At 32.5% G+C, this 21,933-nt stretch overlaps 1 protein-coding gene across 1 annotated transcript in view; it reads left to right on the top strand.

The window, feature by feature from the left end:
- LOC108906640 (putative polypeptide N-acetylgalactosaminyltransferase 9) overlaps nt 1-21,933 on the top strand; it is a 206,492-nt gene that overhangs the window by 131,617 nt on the left and 52,942 nt on the right. The window contains exon 2 of the mRNA XM_018709954.2: nt 14,902-15,501. Within this exon, the coding sequence (XP_018565470.2) occupies nt 15,171-15,501 (331 nt within the window). The 5' untranslated portion in view covers nt 14,902-15,170. The remainder of the gene's footprint in view (nt 1-14,901; nt 15,502-21,933) is intronic.

Raw genomic sequence — 21,933 nt, 5'->3', positions numbered from 1 at the left:
AAACGCGATCGTTATTGTTTGGCAATATTTTCTTAAAGCTTGAATTTTTTGACGAATTTACAAAAAAAATTAACTTGCTAAGTGCCCTGGGAACAGAGATGGGATTTTTTTTAAATCTCACGCCTTTAATTATTAACTTTTTGTGGTGCCGTTTTCAGCAATGTTTAAAGGGAGAATTGAAGTTTCTTAAAAAAAATCGTGATGGTACTAGCATTGAATGAAATGATTGAAACGGGTCAGCATGAAACTAGAACACTTCACAAAAAGAACGAGCCCTTGCTGAATGCTGCGCGACACCCCCAATCGATAGAAATTATTTTTAAAAAAAGACCCATTTTTAATAACAATTGCTGTTACATAAAAAATTTTCAATATTTTTCTTCCAAATTTGAACCGTAATTTTATCCCTTCGAAACGCTTAGTTTACACAATGGTAGAAATTGATATTTTGCAAATTGTTAAAGCTATTAAATAATTAACAAATGGCTTATTTTAGTGTTTTTTTTGCAATAACTCAATAACTATTTATTCGATTTTGACGTGCGACCATTCAAATTAAAGGGATTTTTAGCACCGATATCTTGTAGAAATTACATTGTTTTAAGTGCAGAAGTTCTATATTAAAAATTAATAAAACCTGTTTTTTCACCTGTTTTTTGCTTATAAAAAATTAAAGCTGACTTTTTTTTGCGGCACGAACCATAATCTGATTCACCAACACGATCCACACCTTTTTATCACGGAATATTCTTACCGTCAGTTTATGTTCATTTTGGACCATTCTGTTGCCAGAATGCCTGTACTATTAGAATACCTACGTATCACAAAAAGAGATGGTTTGTTACTTAAGCTATTATAATAAGGAATAAATGATAATCCCATTGTCAATGATATACAGTTGTGTCCCAATATGATGGAACAAAATTCATATTTTTTTCCGATTTCAGATTTCACTTTTCTGCAATATTTTCTATTTTTTAGCCGTGTTTGAAAAACCTATAACATTACCGACATTTTTTTAAATAGTACGCTCTATATTTTATAATATAAATAGATAGCCCTTCTAAAGACGAATTCAGCGATATAAGGTTATATTTACTTTTTTGTCAGTTGTAGAAAAAATGTAAATAATTGTGTTTTATGTCGTACTGACGACTATTTCAAACAATCATAGTCTCTTCTGTACTTTAAAAAACGTACCTACTCTTAAAGATTAACTTTTCTACTTACTTTCAAACCTATGTTTTTCAAAAAAATAACAGCGATGAACACATAAAATTCACCCGAATACTTTAGGTATATTAGTTTCAATTCATTCGTTGTTAAATTATTTTGAAATATGTTTGCCCGTTTAAGCGAAAAACAGAGAATTGAAATTGAATAGTAGGAAATCGCATACTGAGACCTTATTTCTTTAAGGGCAATTTGACAGGCGAAATTTTTTTTGGATTTTGTGCGTTTTCAGCTGATTCCAGCCCTGGAATTAATTTTTCCTAACCCTAATGAGCACGATATGCCTGCTGGTGATGTCTGGTTCCAACAAGATGGTGCCCCTCCACATCTTCGCCTCGATATAAGAAATTACCTTAATGAAGTTTTCCCAAATCGATGGATAGGCAGGAGAGGGTCGCTTGAATGGCCACCACGCTCCCCTGACTTAACCCCACTAGAATTTTTTTCTGGGGTTATCTAAAAAGCAAAATGTATGTGAACAGACCAGACACTATAGAAGGATTGAAAAGTCGTATCAGAGGAGAAGTTCAAAACATAACACTAAATGTTATTCAAAATGTAATTGATAACATTGAATTGGGCATTGTGCAATGATTAATGGGGGCCACTTTGAACCTTTGCCGTAATAAAATGCATGCTCGTAAAAAGTAGTACTAAATTATTGTTTTCATTTCATTCCTCCATTTTTTTACAACTATGACAAAATATAGACAAAATATATCATATTAAAAAAAATGTCGGTAATGTTATATGTCTGTCAAACATGACTCAAAAAAAAACAGAAAATATTGCAGAAAAGTAACAATTTCTATTTCTCTTTCTATTTCTACAAAAATCTATTTACCTGTTTCAGCGATTTTTTAAAATTTCAATTAGAGAAAAATATGAATTTTGTTCCATCATTTTAGGACACACTGTATATTTGTCAATGCTACATTCTGTTGATTCTTCCTCAACATAGTGATAATTATTATTGTAAATATAAATTTTATTTGCATGCATTCCTTATCAAACAGTTTGTGATATCTTTATGCAAATATTATGTTTTTAAATCCATTGCAACATAATTTCGACAACTAAATAACATCTACATAACTTAATAAAGGACTTCAATTACATTTAGCTAAAGGTCAATTCAATTATGAGATTTGCCTATCATTTAAATTGCTATACAATAGGTACCACAACCATTAAGATAATTTTAATTTAATCTGTTTCGTGCTCTTAGCGATATTGAATCGTTCAATAAATAGTATAATAGATTGTAATTATAATTATGTAAAAAAATAAGACTGATCCAATTCCTTTCTACAGTTTGTGCTTTAGAAGATGTTTGTGCTAAAAATTTTCCGTAGGAAGCAGATGATTTTAATGTTGTAATTGTGTGAATATAAGCAGATGTAACTACTTTCAATTCGTCTTTCGTGATTTCTGTAGGATTAGCTGAGCCTCGTTCACGTTGAGGAAAAGTTTAGAAAGTAAAATAATAGTACACAAAGTAGTAACAACCAGTTGAATGTTTCGTGGATGCTATGTTTAATTTAACATAAATCGATTACTATACCGGATGTCAGCCAAACCACTGGACATAGCTATTTAAATTTTCAAGATACAAATTTAAAATTTAGATGGAGTACAAGATGATATTCGACATCTAGTGTGATACATTAGTTTTATAATTATTTTAGTGTATACTATATTGTATGCTGCTATGCTATATTGTATGCTGTATGTAATTTTACAGAATATTTTTATAGACATGGACAATCTAATTTTGAATTTACATTTCAGTTGACAATCTACTTGAATTGTTAGTAAGAATTGACCTATTTTAATTGTTGTAATTTCCGTACTCCGATAATGATTAGGTAAATTATGTATTTTAGAGAATATTTTACAACCACAAATAATTATATCTGTGGATACGAAATTCCGCAACATACTATTGCCGGTAATAAATAACCTATTTTAATCGTTGTAATTTTGCCAAACCCTTTTACCTATAGTTCAGAAGTGAAATTACATTCTTATGAATAACTGTCAGGAAAATTTGTCAGTTTTAGATGTATTTCTACCTCTATTGCAGTTCTACAGAATATTGTTACATATACAACCAACGTAATTATGAATTTACATTTCAGTTGATATTAAGGAACTTACTAGTGCCGACGCGACGATAGATAATCTGTTTTAATTTTGTGGATTTACAGCATTAATTTTCCTGTAATTTACAGTAAAGCTACATTCATTTAGATATAATTCGACAGTATTCTTGTTATTGTAATTTTAAAGTAAAATAACATAAATTTACCTATATTTTATAGAATAATTTACAGCACAGGCAATGTACATTCATAATTTACATTTCAGTTGAAATTTCGCAACATAGTACTACTGACAATAAACAACCTATATAGTTATAATTTTATCATACTCGTCTTATTGTAGTTTAGAGTAAAATTACATTATTGAATAACTGTTAGGTACATTTGCCGTTTCTCAATTTATTTGTAATTTTACTGTAATTCCACAACGTACTAATGTTGACGATAAATCTATTTTAATTGTTATAATTTTACAGTAGGTACTGTTTACTGTTATTGTACAGTAAAATTACATTGCTTTGGATAATTGTTTATAAATTTGACGGTAGGTATTCTTGTTATTTAATTTTAAAGTAAAATGACATTATTTTGAATAACTACTGTAAATTTGCCAGTTTTCAATGCATTTGTAACTTTACTGTAATTTTACAGTAAAATTACATTCCTTCGGATAGTTGTTTATTTTGAAAAAGTTTGCAGTCTGCTTCAATGTATACTATAATTGTAAATTTACATTCCAACTGAAATTCTACTTACTATAATTCAGTGTAAATAACAATCTATTTGTAATTTTACAATAAAATTACATTCCTGTGAATAATTGTGAATTACTACTACCTACCGTAGTTTTACAGAATATTTTTATAGACTCTACAATATATAACTGTGAATTTACATTTCAGTTAAAATTCCACATATTGCTGGCAATAAGTAACTTATTTTAATTGTTGTAATTTTACAGTTTTCCATTCTTTGTAGTTTTAGAGTAAAATTACATTGTTTCGGATAACTTTTCAGTATGCGAATGTTTTTCTGCCAGTCTACTTCAATCCGGATTGTAAGTTTTACGAAATATAATTGTAAATTTACATTTTAATTGAATTACACAACATAAATTGCGGGTAGTGATGGTTGGAGCGAACATTTTACCGTACAGTTTGCATCATATTTCTGGGTCGACTGCTGTTTTGTTTAATATTTATATTCCTGCCATTGTAGCTGCCAGATCCTCTTCAAACCGAGCAGTCGTGCACTTCGCAACTATTGCTCCCAGCGTACATCCGTTGAGTCCGAGTGTATGGCGATCTATGCTGCACACGTACTCTTTTCCCCAAAGCCAGCGGGGTCCGCCGCCCACTATTCCCAGGCGGTCATATTTCATATTCTGCGAACATAATGACGTCATTTATCACCACTGTCCGTCCACTTCTCCCCTTTTTTGTCTTACAATAAATAATATTTAGAGTGGCAGTTTACCCCGGCCGCCCGGAATTGTTTAAAAAAATGCATTAACTGTACGTGTGTCGCGTCGTGTTTGTGTACTGTCTGGAGAGCGGGCCTTAACGCGATGATGAATTACGCTTTGCAACATTATATGCCACTTTACAATTTTAACTTTTTACGGCGTGGGCTAGGCCGCCACTTTTGCGGAGAGATTTATGGGTTATTGTTGAGATTTTTTCGCTCCCGCGGATTTTCATTATGTTGTTAAGTTTTTACCGCCTACTTTTTATCTCGAGTTCTTCATTGTTTTCCTGGAGGATGTGCGGAGGTTTTAAAAATTTCGGGAATGTCGTAGGGTATAGCCGGGATTCTGGATGTCGAAAGAAAGAATGCGGAACCCTAAAAACTGTGATGTTTTAATTAAAATACTTTAAAAATTAATAGAACGGTCTTATTGCCACTTTTTGTGTATTATATTTTGATGTCTTGTCCAAAGAAAATCAAATTAATGGGATAGTTGACTTGTACATTATACGAAGGGAAATTCCGGGTATAATAGGGCAGTTTCCTTCAACTGCAAAGGAATGGAAATGTTTTTTTCTTAGATATACAGAGTGTTTCAGGATTAAGTCGACAAACTTTAAGGAGTTATTCGTCATAAAAAAAAATAAGAAAAAAATCAAGTATACATTTTTTTCCAGAGACGCTTCATTTTCGAAATATAGGGCGTTAAAGATTTTTTAAAAAATTCGAATTTTTTAAATAACTTGTAAATGTAGAAGGCTATTTAAGCCAAATTTGACACATCTTATAAGATACCATTTTTCCATAGAAGTAGAAGTCCCGCAAGCAACCAGTGGCGGAGTTATGGGGACTCATTAAATTATAAAAAAAATAATAATACGGCCCTACTGAAAATAAAAAGTGGTGCTGTTTTTAGATAGAACAGTTTGTTATTGACAAAAAGTGTACATTCACATTTTTTCCTAACTCTTATAGTATCATGGCAAAATTGATTTTCGAGTATGTGTGAGTCAAATAAGCCTTTCTGTCTCCCCTTCGCTTGGGATAACCAATAGTATTAAAATTATTTAGGAGATGCTTCGCTTTTGAGATATAGGGTGTTTTTTTGTTAGAAAAAAAAATGATGAATGATTGAAAAACAATAGAAATATTTAAGTACCTAACATCTAATGTAAGTATGTCGTAATGTGACAACGTAAGGACCCTTGCAATCCTCCTAAATTTTTTCATGCGGTTTGTAGTCACTTCATTTACTTGTGTTGTGTAGTTTTAAATAAAATAAGATGACAAACAATACATGAAAATTTATTTGTAAATTGAAACAACCAAAAAATTATCGATTAATATTATACCTAGACAAAGCGAAAAGTGAATCAAAAATGAAATGATTTAAAAAATATTTTGTTCAAAATGGATGCCTCCGGACTGTAGACAAACACGACATCTTCTAATTATGGAGGTAGTGGTCGATCGACACTGAATTGGAGTTAATTCTCGACACGCTTGGACTATTCGCTGTTTTAGATCTTCTAGGGTATCAACTGGCACCCCAAACGAAATAATCCATCGGTGTCAAGTCCGGTGAACATGCGGGCCACGCTGCAGGTCCTCCATGATCAATCCATCTCCTGGAATAATTAATGTTTAACCACTCCCTAGGACCTCTACCAAAATGGCCAGGACAACCATCAAGTTGAAACCAACTGTTCATTCGAGTATTAAGCGGAACATCTTCTAATAGATCTCATAGCTCATAGCTATCTTCTGACACTCGTGGATGGATTTTCATCGAAATGGTTTAAAATAGTATTCGATCTTACTTCGTCCTGAAGTGGGGCATAAGTTGCAATACCGAAAGACTCAGTTTGTCTGAGACGACTGAATGTCGTTGAAAATGTTTCCTTTGCTGGTAGTCTGCGATGAGGAAATCTTGCTGCATATTCACGGCGAAGAGAAAATATTTGTAATTTTATGTCACATTGCACATCGAGCGGCGCCTCTACCATTTTTTGTTTTTAATTTTTAATTGGACATATGTAATTACTATATTAGAACCGTACATATTTTTAAAATATGAGTCTAGAAAATCTTACTGTTTGCTAATGTAATTTACACTAACAAAATTCGACAAACACGCTTTCACATAACACGAAATAGAAAAATAAAACAAGAACATGTTAAAGCCAGTTAAGTATTCAACTCTAAATATCGATGTCCATTCAGACATTTTTAAAAAATGTATAGACCTATGATATTATTAGACACTATTAATGTATGGGCAGGAATAGTGGGTAATAATTTAATAGGTCCATACGTTTTTGAGGAACGTCTGAATGGACATCGGTATTTGGAGTTTTTGCAAAATAATTTGCAGCCACTGTCAGATGATGTCCCATTAGACACTCGAAGAACCTTTTGGTTCATGCGCGATGAGACTCCTCCCCATTTCAATATTGATGTACGAAATGATTTATCCATTGTATTTAATTTGGAGACGAGGCCCAATTTCATGGCCACCTCGTTCTCCAGACTTAACCCGATGGACTTTTTCCTTGAGGGGATATCTGAGGAGTTTAGTGTATTCAACCCCAGTACAGACAAGGGATGAATTGCCACAAAGAATTAATTTCCATTGTGATAATATTAGACATACACCAGAAATACTTTTTCGTGTACAAACAAATAACATTCGTAGACTTAGGAAGTATGTGGAGGTGGAAGGTGCCCATATTGAAAATGTATTTTGGTAGTTTTCTTTCATTTCATTTATTTTCTTAATTTGGCTTAACTTATTCTTGTTTTGTTTCTCTATTTTGTGTTATGTGCAAAGTGTGTTTGTCAAATTTTGTTAGTGAAAATTATATGTAGTAGACGGTAAGATTTCTAGACCCTTATTTTAAAAATATGTACGGTTCTAACATAGTAATTACGTCCAATTAAAAAATAAAAACAAAAAATGGTGGAGGCGTCGCTCGATGTGCATTATGACATAAAACCACAAACATTTCCAAAACTGTTAATTTTACCGAGTTGAACCAAGAGGGTATTATCGTTGGCAAATTCTTCACGGAACTTATTTTTGATGCGGACGGATGGGGATCGTCATCTATGCAAAAATTCTGGGTTGTTAACCATTGGGCATAGTCCGTTCCTGGCGTTCTGGGCATAATGAAGTTTCATTTACAACTTCAAAAACAGGCTGTGCGCATGTGTTATCGATCACCAAGTTTGCATCATGCTGAAGTTTATAGTTTAGAGATTGTGAATAAAAATAACTTTTTAATTTTCACCTTTGAGGGCCCGTAACTTGTTAACGAAGGCCCGTATGAAATAAATTTATATGAAGAACCGATATTATTTTGACCTCATCTATTTGTACTCGGCTTTTTTGTATCAAGTACCGGGACACACTGTATATTTAGGGTGCTTCGTTAGAAACGTACATTTCTTTTTTTATTCCATTGACGAAATATTATTCTAAACATTGGAAACAAATTTTCACCAAATTTCAGTTATTAATTTTCATTTTTAATACTAGCTATTTGATTTTAAAATTTTTCTATTCATTTAACAGGCAAACCTACGATTTTTTTAAATAATCTATATCTCAGCTGCATTTCACGTTATTTTATTGTTCATAGGCGATAATTATAGAGGAATCTTTGTTCTTTAAAAGTTCCCATAATAACCCCTATGTGACTTGAATGATTTCACTGCTAAAAAATCTTATTTTTTTTTAATTTTTATCGATTTTTGCACTTTTCTCATAAATGACTGAACTTACACCAATACTGACCTTTCTTGTTTAGCAAAAGACTTCTGCATCAATTTTTTAAGTAGAATTCTATAAATCCAATAATTTTTACATTTTACTCGGCTCCAAAAAGGCGTAGGAACTTTTTTTAAATGTGTGTTTTTTAATTGGCTATACAATCACACTTTTTATAATTAAATATTATGCATGGTTGTGGAGATAATCTAAATGTTTATAAAAAAAAGTGGTAAAAAAAGATTACCTAGTTTTTTAATGTACAAATCAAAAGGGCCGCTTGCAATAAATCAAAATTCCATTTAAATATAAACCTAAGTTAGGTTTTAAACTTTAAAAATCGACTTTCTAAACCCTTTTGGTTAATAACTTTCGGAGAGAGAAAGTTAAAGTTATGCATTTTTACCCTTAACGGAATAAATAAATAGAATTTTGCAAAAACTCATAACTTTTAGGCAAATTAATAAAATTACAACCAAGTTATGAGTAATTAAAAAAATGCTGTTTTTTATGTTTTCTTTTTGTAACAATTTATCCGATTTTAATCTATCAGGCGGCATTTTGTAGGTCTTTTTATTGCGCATATTTCGCCTGTCTCTAAAATCAATAGTTTTTCCAATGTGTTGGAAATTGTTTAAAAAAAACACACAATGAAATATAGATTTTATTAATTTTTTAAATAAATTATTAAATTTCTTTAATTTTATGGGTTATTCTTCAAATAAAATAGTGGTGTTACATATAGACGTGTTTGTAATTTTATTCTCTATCTGTTACTGTTAAGATCCAATATAGTTCCCATAAGAATAAAAACAATTGAATGTTGCATAACTGAATCTAGCGGCTGTAGAAATTTTTTTCGACGAAAATGGATTCCTCGTATCTTCTTATCCCTCAGTACCAAATTTTAGCTCTTTCTGTTGTGAAATATGGACGCTAGATGGCATTTTCTAAAATCGCTTTGTAGCGGTACGCTACAATTACATTTAGTACCTGCCCCAATAAATATATTTGCTTTCTGGGAATTTACGAGCCATATAAATCATACTTTGAATTATCCGTGATTATCCCAAATAAATGTATTTAGCAAATGACATTATAATAAGTAGGCTGTAAACATACATTACTTGTTATTTATATATTGTAGATAAGCACAAACCGAGTATGCAATGACCCGGATAAGTGTTAATTAGGATAGGGTAATAAAAGTAGGTATCTGGGGACAAGGATAAAACCGAAAACATTTCGAGGCACAAACCAGAAGTCTTGAAGCCTAGTTCCTGCTCGGTTGTGTCTAGTGTTACCAGCGAAATTAGTAGAATAAAGTTTTCCACGCTACTTTTTTCTCCTTACTTGAAGACTAAACCACTATACTCGTAGCTATTTTCAGATTTTTCACAATATTTCAGGAACGGCAGCAAATATCTTTGGTCTGTTTGGTTTATTTTAATGACCCTGAAAAGGCGCAACCTTTTCCTAATTTGAGCCACCTTGTATATCTTACGGTTTCCCGGATGCAATGGTGAGCCATGAAAAATGGACCACCCTGTATATCTACATAGGTAGCTTTCGCGTTTCTGTCACGATAACAGTTTGGGTTCATTTTTTTTGGACATTCAAATTTCTTCACGATGCATATGTCCAGATGGAGGAGAAAACTAATAAAGTAGGTAATTAAGTATGATGAATCGGCGTGTGCCGTGCAAACGCCGCACTTGTAGTACCACGTGACAAACACCTTTGAATAGATAGGCGCATTAATTTGACAAATTGACCGGAGATAAGGTGGCCCGTTCAAATAGAAAGGAAAACACCGATTAATATAGGAGGGTTCGTTAAACTAGCACCACGGACGTGGATGAATAGTTATTACACTCATTTATTTAACTACAGTTGCCCCCGGGTCGAATTCGATTTTGCTCCGACTCTTAATGAAATACCTGCGAGACTTAGGAGGAAATGAACCTCTTCCTCGGTTCGGTCTAGAATCGTTTGAAAAGGTATTACTGTAAACGCCCACGATGGCTTACCTTGCATTAGTAAATGAACGTTTATAGGAAACAAATAAAGGTGTAACGTATTTTATTACGCGTGTTTGGTGCGATGGGTGTTGCGATTCTAAGAACTATAGTAGAATCATATTCGATGCAAATTAATAAATCGTTGCCTGTCAAGGGATCCAGTGCAATACGCTTTCAAGGGTTTTAGAAATTGAATAATTTCTTTATACATTATGAAGGGACGAAGGGATCAGTTCACGTCTGGCACCCTTGTTCCTACAAAAATTCCTTTATTCTCATAAACTATTTATTTAAATGTAATTTATTATAAATTCAATTTGTTTTTTAAATTTCACATGTGTACTACATTTCACCTCTGTACGCGCCACTGTTGTTTACTTGTTTTTTGGAGGCGGTATCTGATTTACTACCAAGCTCGCCAGGTTAGTATTTGATGTATAACCGACCACTTCGTACACTCGATGCACCTGGGCGACCACAGCTACTACCAGAACACAGTGCGTATGCAACGTTATTTCAGATTTTACATTTAATTTCATTTTAAATTTGAAATGGTTCATCTTACACCTCCTGAAAATGATGACACGATTTTCCTTTGATAAAAGATCGACAACTTTTTGCTCTACTTTGCATCGAATATGATCCTACTATAGCTTAAGAACTTCAATGTAGGATATACAGGATGATCCATGTTTTAATTGTAATCAATGTAACATGCAACAGAGTGGTCCTTCGTTCATCCATGTGATTGCAATATGTCCATTTACCACATTTTTTTAATTAATAATCAGAAAATATACAATGTGGCATAAAAGATGGCGGATGGGGTTTTTTAAATTTAATCAATGAGGACCAAATTTGATATACGGGGGTTTTGGGGGTCACTGACCCCACATTCGTGATCAGCAACCCCAAAAACGGCCATATACCATCTTTGATGCAAATCGACTTATTTTCAAAAAATTCGTCCGCCATCTTTAATTCTGCAAATTTGACCTCGAATTCGTTTCAGCGACCTCAAAAACCCCAGTATACAACGTTTGGTGCAAATCGGTTGATTTTCGAAAAATTCGTCCGCCATATTGGATCCGCCATCTTGATTTTTTAAATCCGACCTCGGATTCGTCATCAGCGACCTCGAAAACCTCCGTATACAAAATTTGGTGACAATCGGTTAACTCTCAAAAATTTCGTCCGCCATCTTGATTTCGCCGCCATTTTGAAATTTTTGAAATGGTCAAGGTCATATCTGTACGTAAAATTTTCCACTCTTTCCATTTCCGGGGTCAAAAGGGGTCAAGTAAATATATACCATTTTCTATTAATTAACCATTTCATTGACGAAGCAGTGAACCTAAAAACAATAATTTGTAACTGCTGCTACGAGGTAATACCATCGATATTTGTACCTGTATTTGTACTCCACTTAATAGTTTAGTAAACGAAAAGTTATATTGGAAGCTTTTAAGGGTACTTATGACAGTTTTTGTGTTATGTAGTCTTGAAGTACAAGCAAAAAATTATGTTCATAAGAATTTATTTCCAGAGAATTTATAACCGTTATTTTGTCGATAGTTATGTTCTGAACAAATCTGTACGTTAAAAGGCAGTATATTCAGATGCTACATTAAAATGCAGAGCCTTCAAAAATGTTTACAAGCCACGTGACCGCCTAGCTTAGGCAACCAACATTGCACGACTGGTATTGGTAACGAAAAATCCGCAAATTTTGGCTTCACCAATATTAATGATTCGTTTACGATGAACAATGACAAATCGTTACGTCTGCGCTGCGAGATAATGCAATCGCTAATTAGTTAAATAGAATCTCATGAGAAATTTCACCAATCACAGCCGATGGGGTGGAACAGTATGTTGTGTTTTAATGTAATCTTTAATCTTTTTAATAATTTTTAATTTTATCGAAATGAATAAAATAAAATTAGTGTTTCTTAAGTAGAGGTCAAAAATCCAGGGGCGGATTTTGTTATATAAATGTGATGTCTTAGGACAGCCATTGTCCAGTTACAGCATGTCAAAAATTAAAATAAAATCATTTTTATTTTTTAATTTCTAAACCGCTTGAGATAACTTAACCAAATTCGGTGTGCATATTTATGATAACAGTAGGTTTGAAACAAAAAAATACCAGCTTTAGAAACTTACCAGTGGCGGAGGTGTGGGTATCAGCGATCATTATTTGCCAAAAAAAATATATCACCCTGTATAATATTACAAATAAAATAGGTCATCATATGCGCCATTGTATTATCTGCACTTTTTGCTTCTTTACACTTTTCTGGATTCAATATTGTGTATTGTCAAATAACTTTACCAAAGTATCACATTTCGAAATATATTTTTAATTGTCGTAAAAAAATTTTAAAATGTCCCTATAACCCCGATTTTTGTGACTGCCAAATAATTGTATTTGTCAATTAAATCACTTTCTCATGCATGTGTTTTATTTGCTGCAAATATTTTTATTAGATGGTAATAATTGTTACCTAGACATATAGGTACCTATAATTAATTCTTAACTTATCAAATAGTCTCTTAATACTTTAAGAAAACGTTTACTCAAAACACTTGACATAGTTCAGTGTATTTTTAACTTTATTGGTCATAAAAATTAAATTAGTTGTATCACACATATAATTAAATTTAGAAATTTTCTCTTATCGATTTTATTTACAATGAAAGCAGTAAACTTAAATCAGAAATTTTTAATTATCCTGAAAATTAAAAGTTTTGCTTGTCTTTGGAAGCGATGGGCAGTAATCTAATATGTAATAAAACAGGACAACCAAAAAATTTCAAAATGTAAAAATGCCTTTATTTTTTGTTTTCTTTAAAAATTATATTTAACAAAGTTGTTCAAGAACTCAAGAAATGCTTAAATACGGGGTTTAGTCAAAAAAGAAGAATAAACACATTTTGGAAATAACAAGACGCCGCAATTTTTAACTATCTTACATACCATATAGTTGATTTATTTATTTATTCATTTATTTATTTTTTTTCATTGCCAAACAAATTACTCCAATTACAGGACAATATTACTACACTAGAATTATAAATAACAAAGATAGCTAAGTATACAACACAAAACATAATTCAATATACATACAACAATATAACATCAGGTTACAATGCAAAGAACAGAAGCAATTAGTATACTACAGATGTAAATCACCTACGACTCCTGCAAGTATATCCAAAATGATATTTAACTCCGAAATTAATGTCATAGGCCAGGAAAAAGATCTGGGAAATGACCATTTCGCAACTTTTTGTTTCAGCAAGCTAAATTGATCACTATAGATGCTAAATATTATGTACAATAACATATTAGTTTCCACAGTCATAAAAATGGGGAGAACAATGTTTACAGTCTGTAACTCCGTTGTTTTTTAACGAATCTTAACAATTTTTTTTTAAACTTAAAGCTCTTCATAAGCTTTTCAAATATGTAATAATATATAACTATATCACACGCGTGCGTCGTATATTTCATTTTGCAACTAAGGCTAAACAATAAAAGAACTTTCCAGGTTGCAAATTTGGAAATTTAAAAAAAAATGATAGATTTCAATGTATTATTATGAAATCTACCATGAAAAAAATCAGTGCGATTGTGGATGCTCCGGATCGTCCAGACTAATAATTAGTTAATTTGTTTAAAAGGCCATAACTTGTAAACTATTCAACTTACCGATTCCGGATTTTGTGTGAGTTATTAGACAGTGATAAGGAATGAGAGGATGCGATGCCAAAACGTTCTGGTAATATTAACGCAGTTTATAAATGTTTAATTCAAAAGTCATAAATAAACTTCTGTTTATAACTTTTGATCTAATCAAAATCTTTTGACGCTCGAGGGCTAGTTTTGTAGGTCTTTTAAAGACGGGAAAAAAGTACTTTACTATTTTCCCGTGGAGATGAAGGGAAAAAAGTTATAAGCGAAAAACGTGAATTAACGTAAAAATTATATACCTAATTAACCACCCTGTAAACAATCTTCTCCCCATTTTTATGACTGTGGAAACTAATATGTTATTGTACATAATATTTAGCATCTACAGTGATAAATTCAGCTTGCCGAAACAAAAAGTCGCGAAATGGTCATTTCCCAGCTCTTTTTCCTGGCCTACGTACTGATTTCAAGATAAGCGTTGGCAGAAAAGTAGGTTAAATAATTCCGTATAAAAGTCAGATTGCAGCTGTCACGAATGACCTGTCACATCGCGGAACGTAATGAGGAAGGAAAACGTTTCTCCAATATTAATAAAACATTTTGTTCCAGGCATGAGAGTATCGAAGGGAAGGCCGAAATCCTCCACCCGCTCCTCGCAGCAAACATCCACCGAATAAGTCATACCGGCCATGCTAGGACGCGTCTAATGATCCGACCGCTGTGCTAGTAGTACCCGAACGTTATCTAAAGTAAGTGTTATCAAAATGTTAATTCGAAAATATAGATAAGAGTCGCGAACATACTCCGTACGACTGGTGCCGCGCATACGTGTCAGTTCGCGTAGTGGTCTTGGATCTCCCGGGCGTAGTGCGGTTAAGATGGGTCTGCTTTGGCGCAAACGGTCGCTGCTGCTGAAACTGGTGGTCATCGTGGGCACCGCGTGGTTCACAATCGCCTTCCTGTTGTACACGGACGAGAGCAGCTCGCCGAATAGGTTGGCGGTGCCGGTGGACGGTGGCGGCGTCAAGGAGCAGGCTGGCAACGAGCTGGGCGTAGGGAACGCGCCCCCCAGGGTGCTGCCGTTCAGGCAGGAGTCGCCTCCGCCGCCGCCGTTCCAGAAGAAGGAGGAGTTCGGGGGGGTGCTGGTACCTCCGCAGGATATGGCGGGGGAGATGGGCAAGCCAGTGGTGCTACCGGCAAATATGTCAGGTGAGGATTTTGTTGTTTATTTGGTATCTGGTAATACGGTTAAAAAATAACAAACATATCTCCAAAAAGGTCACTCGCAGCCCGAAATGCTTATAGACCGGGAGATATTAGACTGAAGTTCGACGACGTCTTTCTCTTTTATGCCTCTGAGAGTATTGACAGGTAACCGAGAGATAAGTACAATAAACTAAATTTAAAAAATGGACTGCGGGACACCTTTGTGAAAATTCAATTTTCCTTTTCAAAAGAATAATGTGTACAGCGACGTATTTCTCACTTATGCCATGTTCGTAAGTTGAAGAGAAGTATCGATTTTATCACAAAATTTTTTTGGCATAAGTGTCGCAAGGGACCTAAAAATGGAAAACTTTGTAAGAAAATGTGGAAAAACATCTTTATTTGTCTACCAATTTCTCATTAATGCCAATTAGAAATATGACATTATTATATTCGAAAAGCTCATAAAAAACATTGGCATAAGTCCTACTAAGGACTAAAGAAAATAGAGCTTTGGAAAAGCTGCGGAAAATTTTTATTTTCATTCTATAACTTTCTCATTTATGCCGTTGAAAATTTATGATACTTACTATAAATAATGTACTGTGTCAAGTAGGCATCACTCCTCTATGGGTTCAATATGAAGGCATAAGTCTCAAAGTTGTAGGAAAATTCATGAAAATTTTTACGTCTTTCTCGCTTATGCCATTTTGCATGCACGTAGGAAACTACATTATAAAGTCATATAAATGTAGGCATAAGTCCACATTGGATTTTCATGTTGTAAATTAATTTGAATTTTAATATGAGTCAGGTCGACAAAGTAGAAAAATTATAGAAAATTGCCACAATTTTCTCGTTTATGCCGTTTTGTACACGAGTAGAAAATATTATTAAAAGCCACTTTCAAGAGTGGCATGAATGCCACAAGGTACCGTCGTATGTAAAATTTTTTAAAAAGTTGTCAAAAATTACAAATTGCGGTTATTTCCTCGCCTGCGCAATTTTCGATATACTTAAATTAATTTAAAAAATGTATGATAAATAATGCAAGTGTCGGAGAAGATATCTATATAAAAAATGAATATTTCTAACTATAAAAGGGAATAAAAAATTTAAAATAAAAAAAATTTCATGAAAAAGAGAAAGCTTTATATTGGGTTTAGTTTGATTTTTCGACATGTTATTTTTTATTACGATAATTCTTAATAACTTATAATAAAGCTGGTAGTAAGGCCTTTATTTTGATCCGTTTTCATCAAGAGCTGCAGATAAAACTGTTTGAAATTTGAAAATGTAAAAAATCATAAAACCGAAAAAACTTTTTATTTTTGATATGCTTTAATTTTAAGTTAATAAAAATTTGTATTATTTTAAGTGTTATTGTTTGTGTTAGTTATAATTAAAAATTAGTAATTCAAAGTCTTTGAGGAAGCATTCTGACAATTGAGTTGGCAGCGGTTTTTCAATTCAATTACTATTACTTAAATAAATCTTTTAATATAAAAATAAAATGTATAAAAGTACAAATTAAGTAATTAAGGTACAAAGTACCAGAAACAAAAAACAAAATTCAATATACATGATATTAAATCAGTTATAAATCAGTTTCTTCCCTATGTATTCTAGCTTAATTATTTCTTCTTCTTCTTCTTCTTCTTCTACCTTAGTCGGCTCAATTCAAGTAGATCATCCTTGCACTGAAGCGGTTAATTCAAATTATATAATATTTTTAATTTTTAAAATTTAAATATATTGTTCATAAATACGTATGGTCTATTGTGATAAAATACTCTACTCATTTACGAACAAACGAGAAATTTGTGGCAATATTATATAATTTTTCTTTTTCTGATCATGACTCAAAGAATAATTAAAAATCATTTCTAATATGTGGGGACTTAAGCCGAAATAGTTTATTATTAACTTTCATTAAATACATGAATTACTTATATTTATAAAAATTAAAAATACGCTAAATGCAAGTAAGTATAAGTATTTCGAAAATTGCGTAGGCGATGAAATAAACTTTTTAAAAATTTTTACATACGACGGTACCTTGTGGCATTCATGCCACTCTTGAAAATGGCTTTTAGTAATATTTTCTACTCGTGTACGAAACGGCATAAACGAGAAAATTGTGGCAATTTTCTATTATTTTTCTACTTTGTCGACCTGACTCGTATTAAAATTCAAATTAATTTACAACATGAAAATCCAATGTGGACTTATGCCTACATTTATATGACTTTATAATGTAGTTTCCTACGTGCATGCAAAATGGCATAAGCGAGAAAGACGTAAAAATTTTCATGAATTTTCCTACAACTTTTCAAAAAATTTTTAGCATATAGTCCTCACCAGGGACTTATGCCCTTTAAAAAAAATGAATACTTTCATTTTTTTCTTTGCAATAAGCTTTAATTTATTCACGAGAAAAACGTTGACCAAAACGAAAAATTTTCCGCAGCTTTTCCAAAGCCCTATTTTCTTTAGTCCTTAGTAGGACTTATGCCAATGTTTTTTATGAGCTTTTCGAATATAATAATGTCATATTTCTAATTGGCATTAATGAGAAATTGGTAGACAAATAAAGATGTTTTTCCACATTTTCTTACAAAGTTTTCCATATTTAGGTCTCTTGCGACACTTATGCCAAAAAAATTTCGTGATAAAATCGATACTTCTCTTCAACTTACGAACATGGCATAAGTGAGAAATACGTCGCTGTACACATTATTTTTTTGAAAAGGAAAATTGAATTTTCACGAAGGTGTCCCGCAGCCCATCTTTTAAATTTAGTTTATTGTACTTGTCTCTCGGTTACCTTTCAGTACTCTCAGAGGCATAAACGAGAAAGACGTCGTCGAACTTCAGTCTAATATCCCCCGGTCTATTAAGGATAAAAGAGGAAAGATCACTTACCTGATAAAAATTGCAGTACCGTCTGTCCAAAACGTAATAGAAAAAGTGTATAAAAAAATGTAAAAAAATTTGTAATAGAAGTAGGGAAACAGAATTTAGAATTATACCAATTATTATTTTAACCAGAAGACTCAATCGACAATTAATTTAAATTACAATACTTTCATGCTCTAGCACAAAAAGCAGTCTACGGAATACAGAGTGGATATTAAATTTTCACAATATACTTTTGTTGAATATTATGAGAAATATACAGTAACAAAAATCAAGAACTCGTAGAACCGATCTAAGTGTGTTTACTTTATCTTTCTGTTTATTTATTAAGACCAAGCTTGGTCCATGCTTTTCTCAAAGAGGTATATTGATAACTATAGAAATATGTATCATAAGCCCATCTAAAAAGGACTTCTTCAATAAACGCTGAGCTGAACAGACGTCTCTAGTTTTATTTATTAGCCCTAATTTCCAAAAACTTTAAAATGCGATTGATATGTAGTATGTTTAAATAATAGTTTTTTTTTTGCAAAAAAAATGGAAATGAAAAAATCAAATGTAAAATTTTGCATGACTTTTTAATAGAAAACAACAAATTTTAGATTAGACGAATTAGAATTACTATTTTTTTAAACAATCACGTTTACATAAGTAAGCTAGTACCTATGTTTTTGCAAAAGTTTGATGTTTGTTAACCAGTTGTGATATATCTATCAAGGTGTTATGTAATGATAATATAATTTCGTATGCAGCTGTAGACCAGGGGGGATCTGTTTTGAGGTGGATGTGAGAGGGGGCAAGCAATTTTTTCTGGATTACCTTCAGTACAACTCACATAATAAAAATGCAAATCCGTAGATCTGGGCGAGGTCCGGAACATTTTGAAAATTGCAAAAATACCTATTTTATCTGAGTTTATCTTGGAACCTATGCATTTTGGAAGAATATTGAAGACGAAAATAAGTTTTTTAGAATTGAATTTTGCACAATATACTGTAAGTTAAAAATGTTTAATTATTACCGATGTTGCAAAATAGAAAATTGATGGAAAAAAAGCAAAATAATAAAGTTTTTTGGATAATTTTTTAAAAATATTTTAATAGCTCCGAGGGCATTTTAATTTTGATAAAATAAACTTTATAGTAGGTATAATAAAACAACACCCAATTTCATTAAAATCGGTTCGATAGATTTAGCAAAATAATTTTTTGAAAAAAATTAAAAAATTTCGAATTTTCAAAATGTTGCACAGCCTCAAATAAAGCATATAGATCCTTGAAAATGTTTTCACATTGAAAAGACTGCTCAACCTTTCAAATGGTTTTTGAAAAATTGAAATCTGTTTATTAGAACGGCTATGTGATAAATTTTCAAGTATGTAGATACTTTATTTGAGACTGTGCAACATTTTGAAAAATTCGAAAAAATTTTTCAGTTTTTTCAAAAAATTATCGGAAACTATCCAACCGATTTGAATGAAATTTGGTGTGCTGTTTTATTATACTCTAAAGTTTTTTTACCAAAATTAGAAAGCCCACGGAGTAATTAAAATATTTTTAAAAAATTATCCAAACAACTTGATTATTTTGCCATTTTTTCATCAATTATTGGCATTATTGCTATTTTGCAACATCGGTAATAACATTGTACGCGGGAGCGCAAATGGCTCCATCTGTCGTGCGGACTCCCAACTGTGCCATTCAAATGGCTACAGTAGGAAGCGACCTGCTATCTGCATGTACTTTGTTGCACGACTGCCACCCACAGAGGGCGTAACACAATGTTTGAATTGTCAGTGCTGCGAGAAACAACTACTCCGAGAGCTGTTGCACTAGGTGTTGCGAGTATAATTCAATGCCGGTAGCGGCAAATAGCTCTCGGAGTACTTGTTTCTCGCAGCACTGACAATTCAAACATCGGTAATAAATTTAAACATTTTTAACTAACAGTATATTATGCAAAATTCAATTCTAAAACTTTTTTTTCCTGTTCAACATTCTTCCAAAATGCATAGGTTCCCAGATATAAGTAAAAAACTCGGATAAAATAAGTATTTTTTATTTTTGCAATTTTGAAAATGTTCCAGACCTCGCCCAGATAGATCTAGGGATCTACACTTTTATTATGTGAGTTTGTGAGGGGACCCCTCTTAGGGGTCATCCATAAATTACGTAAGGGTTCAATGGGGAAGGGGGAGCTCAACATTTTCTTATCCCATTCCCCCTCCTCCCCCCTTACTTGGGGGGAGGAGGGGGAATGAAATTCTTACGTAATAAAATAATCTACATTAATTATAGCTATAAGTAAACCTAAAATGTGACAACTGCGACAGAGCTAAATTTTATTCGTGGGTTTTTCGAGACCAAAAAAGTCGATATTCATTTTTTTCTCCTCTAATATAACAAATATATTAATAAATGTTATTATGTATTTATAATATAACAAATATATTAATAAATGTTATAATTAGAAGTTGTAAAGCTTTTTTTATAATAAAAAAAAATTAATGGAATCATGTAATGTATTACGTAAGGTGGTGGAGGGGGAGGGGGGTTATGAAAAATCTTACGGTTTCTTTACATGGGGGGAGGGGGGAGTTGAAAATGTGAAAAAATACCCTTACGTAATTTATGGATGACCCCTTAGATCCAAGAAATGGGATATTTTGACAGATCCACCCTGGTCTACTGTAGCAGTATAATTTGTCAAAAATCAAAGAAAAGGAAACATACATACTAAAATACAAAAATATCTCGGTGAGAAAAATTGTAACTCTTACTTTCGAGACTATTGATCACAGACTTAGCCTATGTCTGCTACTACAAAGCCTACAAATATACAGAGTAATTCAGAACTTATCTAAAAATTTTTTTTTTATTTTACAAAGGACTTGTACAGATACAATTTTGTAAAAAAAATCAAAAGGGGCAGTTCGAAAATGATCTAAAAATACACTTCTGCACGGCACTAGAAACTGGTCCACTGTAAAAGCTGACGTTGCTCAAGGCAAAGCACGTCGGCGACCGGCACGGCGGCAAAGTGTAATAAAAAATGAATGGACAAAAAATTTAAAGAATTTCTTTCCTAATGAAAGGAATACATAAGTAAAATTTTATAACACCTATTTTATATCAGCAAATTCAACTGTTTTTGCCGTTATTGTTATTATTAATTAATAAAATAATTTAACATACCTGAGCCAACATTGAGCCCGTCTTATGCAATTTCTACGAACTAACACAAATGTTGTCTCGCTTCACCATCAATTAAAACGATATCCATCAACTCGAGTTGCTATACACGTAAGCCATTTTCGGCACCTGAAAAACTATTGTAAACACTATCGCAAAACGTTAACACTCAAATTGGATTTCATTATTCGGAATCGCCTGAGGTGGAGAGGGAGCGCATAACGCGAATGACTCTATAGACTACAGTAGCCCAGCGACGTAAGGATTGAAAATACAACTTCAAAAATTTTTTTTCGAAAACAGGATTTTACAAATTTTTTTTACG

Source organism: Anoplophora glabripennis, unplaced genomic scaffold (assembly GCF_000390285.2).
Source record: "Anoplophora glabripennis isolate ALB-LARVAE unplaced genomic scaffold, Agla_2.0 scaffold241, whole genome shotgun sequence".
Classification (NCBI taxonomy): Eukaryota; Metazoa; Arthropoda; class Insecta; order Coleoptera; family Cerambycidae; genus Anoplophora; species Anoplophora glabripennis.
This window is presented reverse-complemented; position numbering and strand designations above follow the sequence as displayed.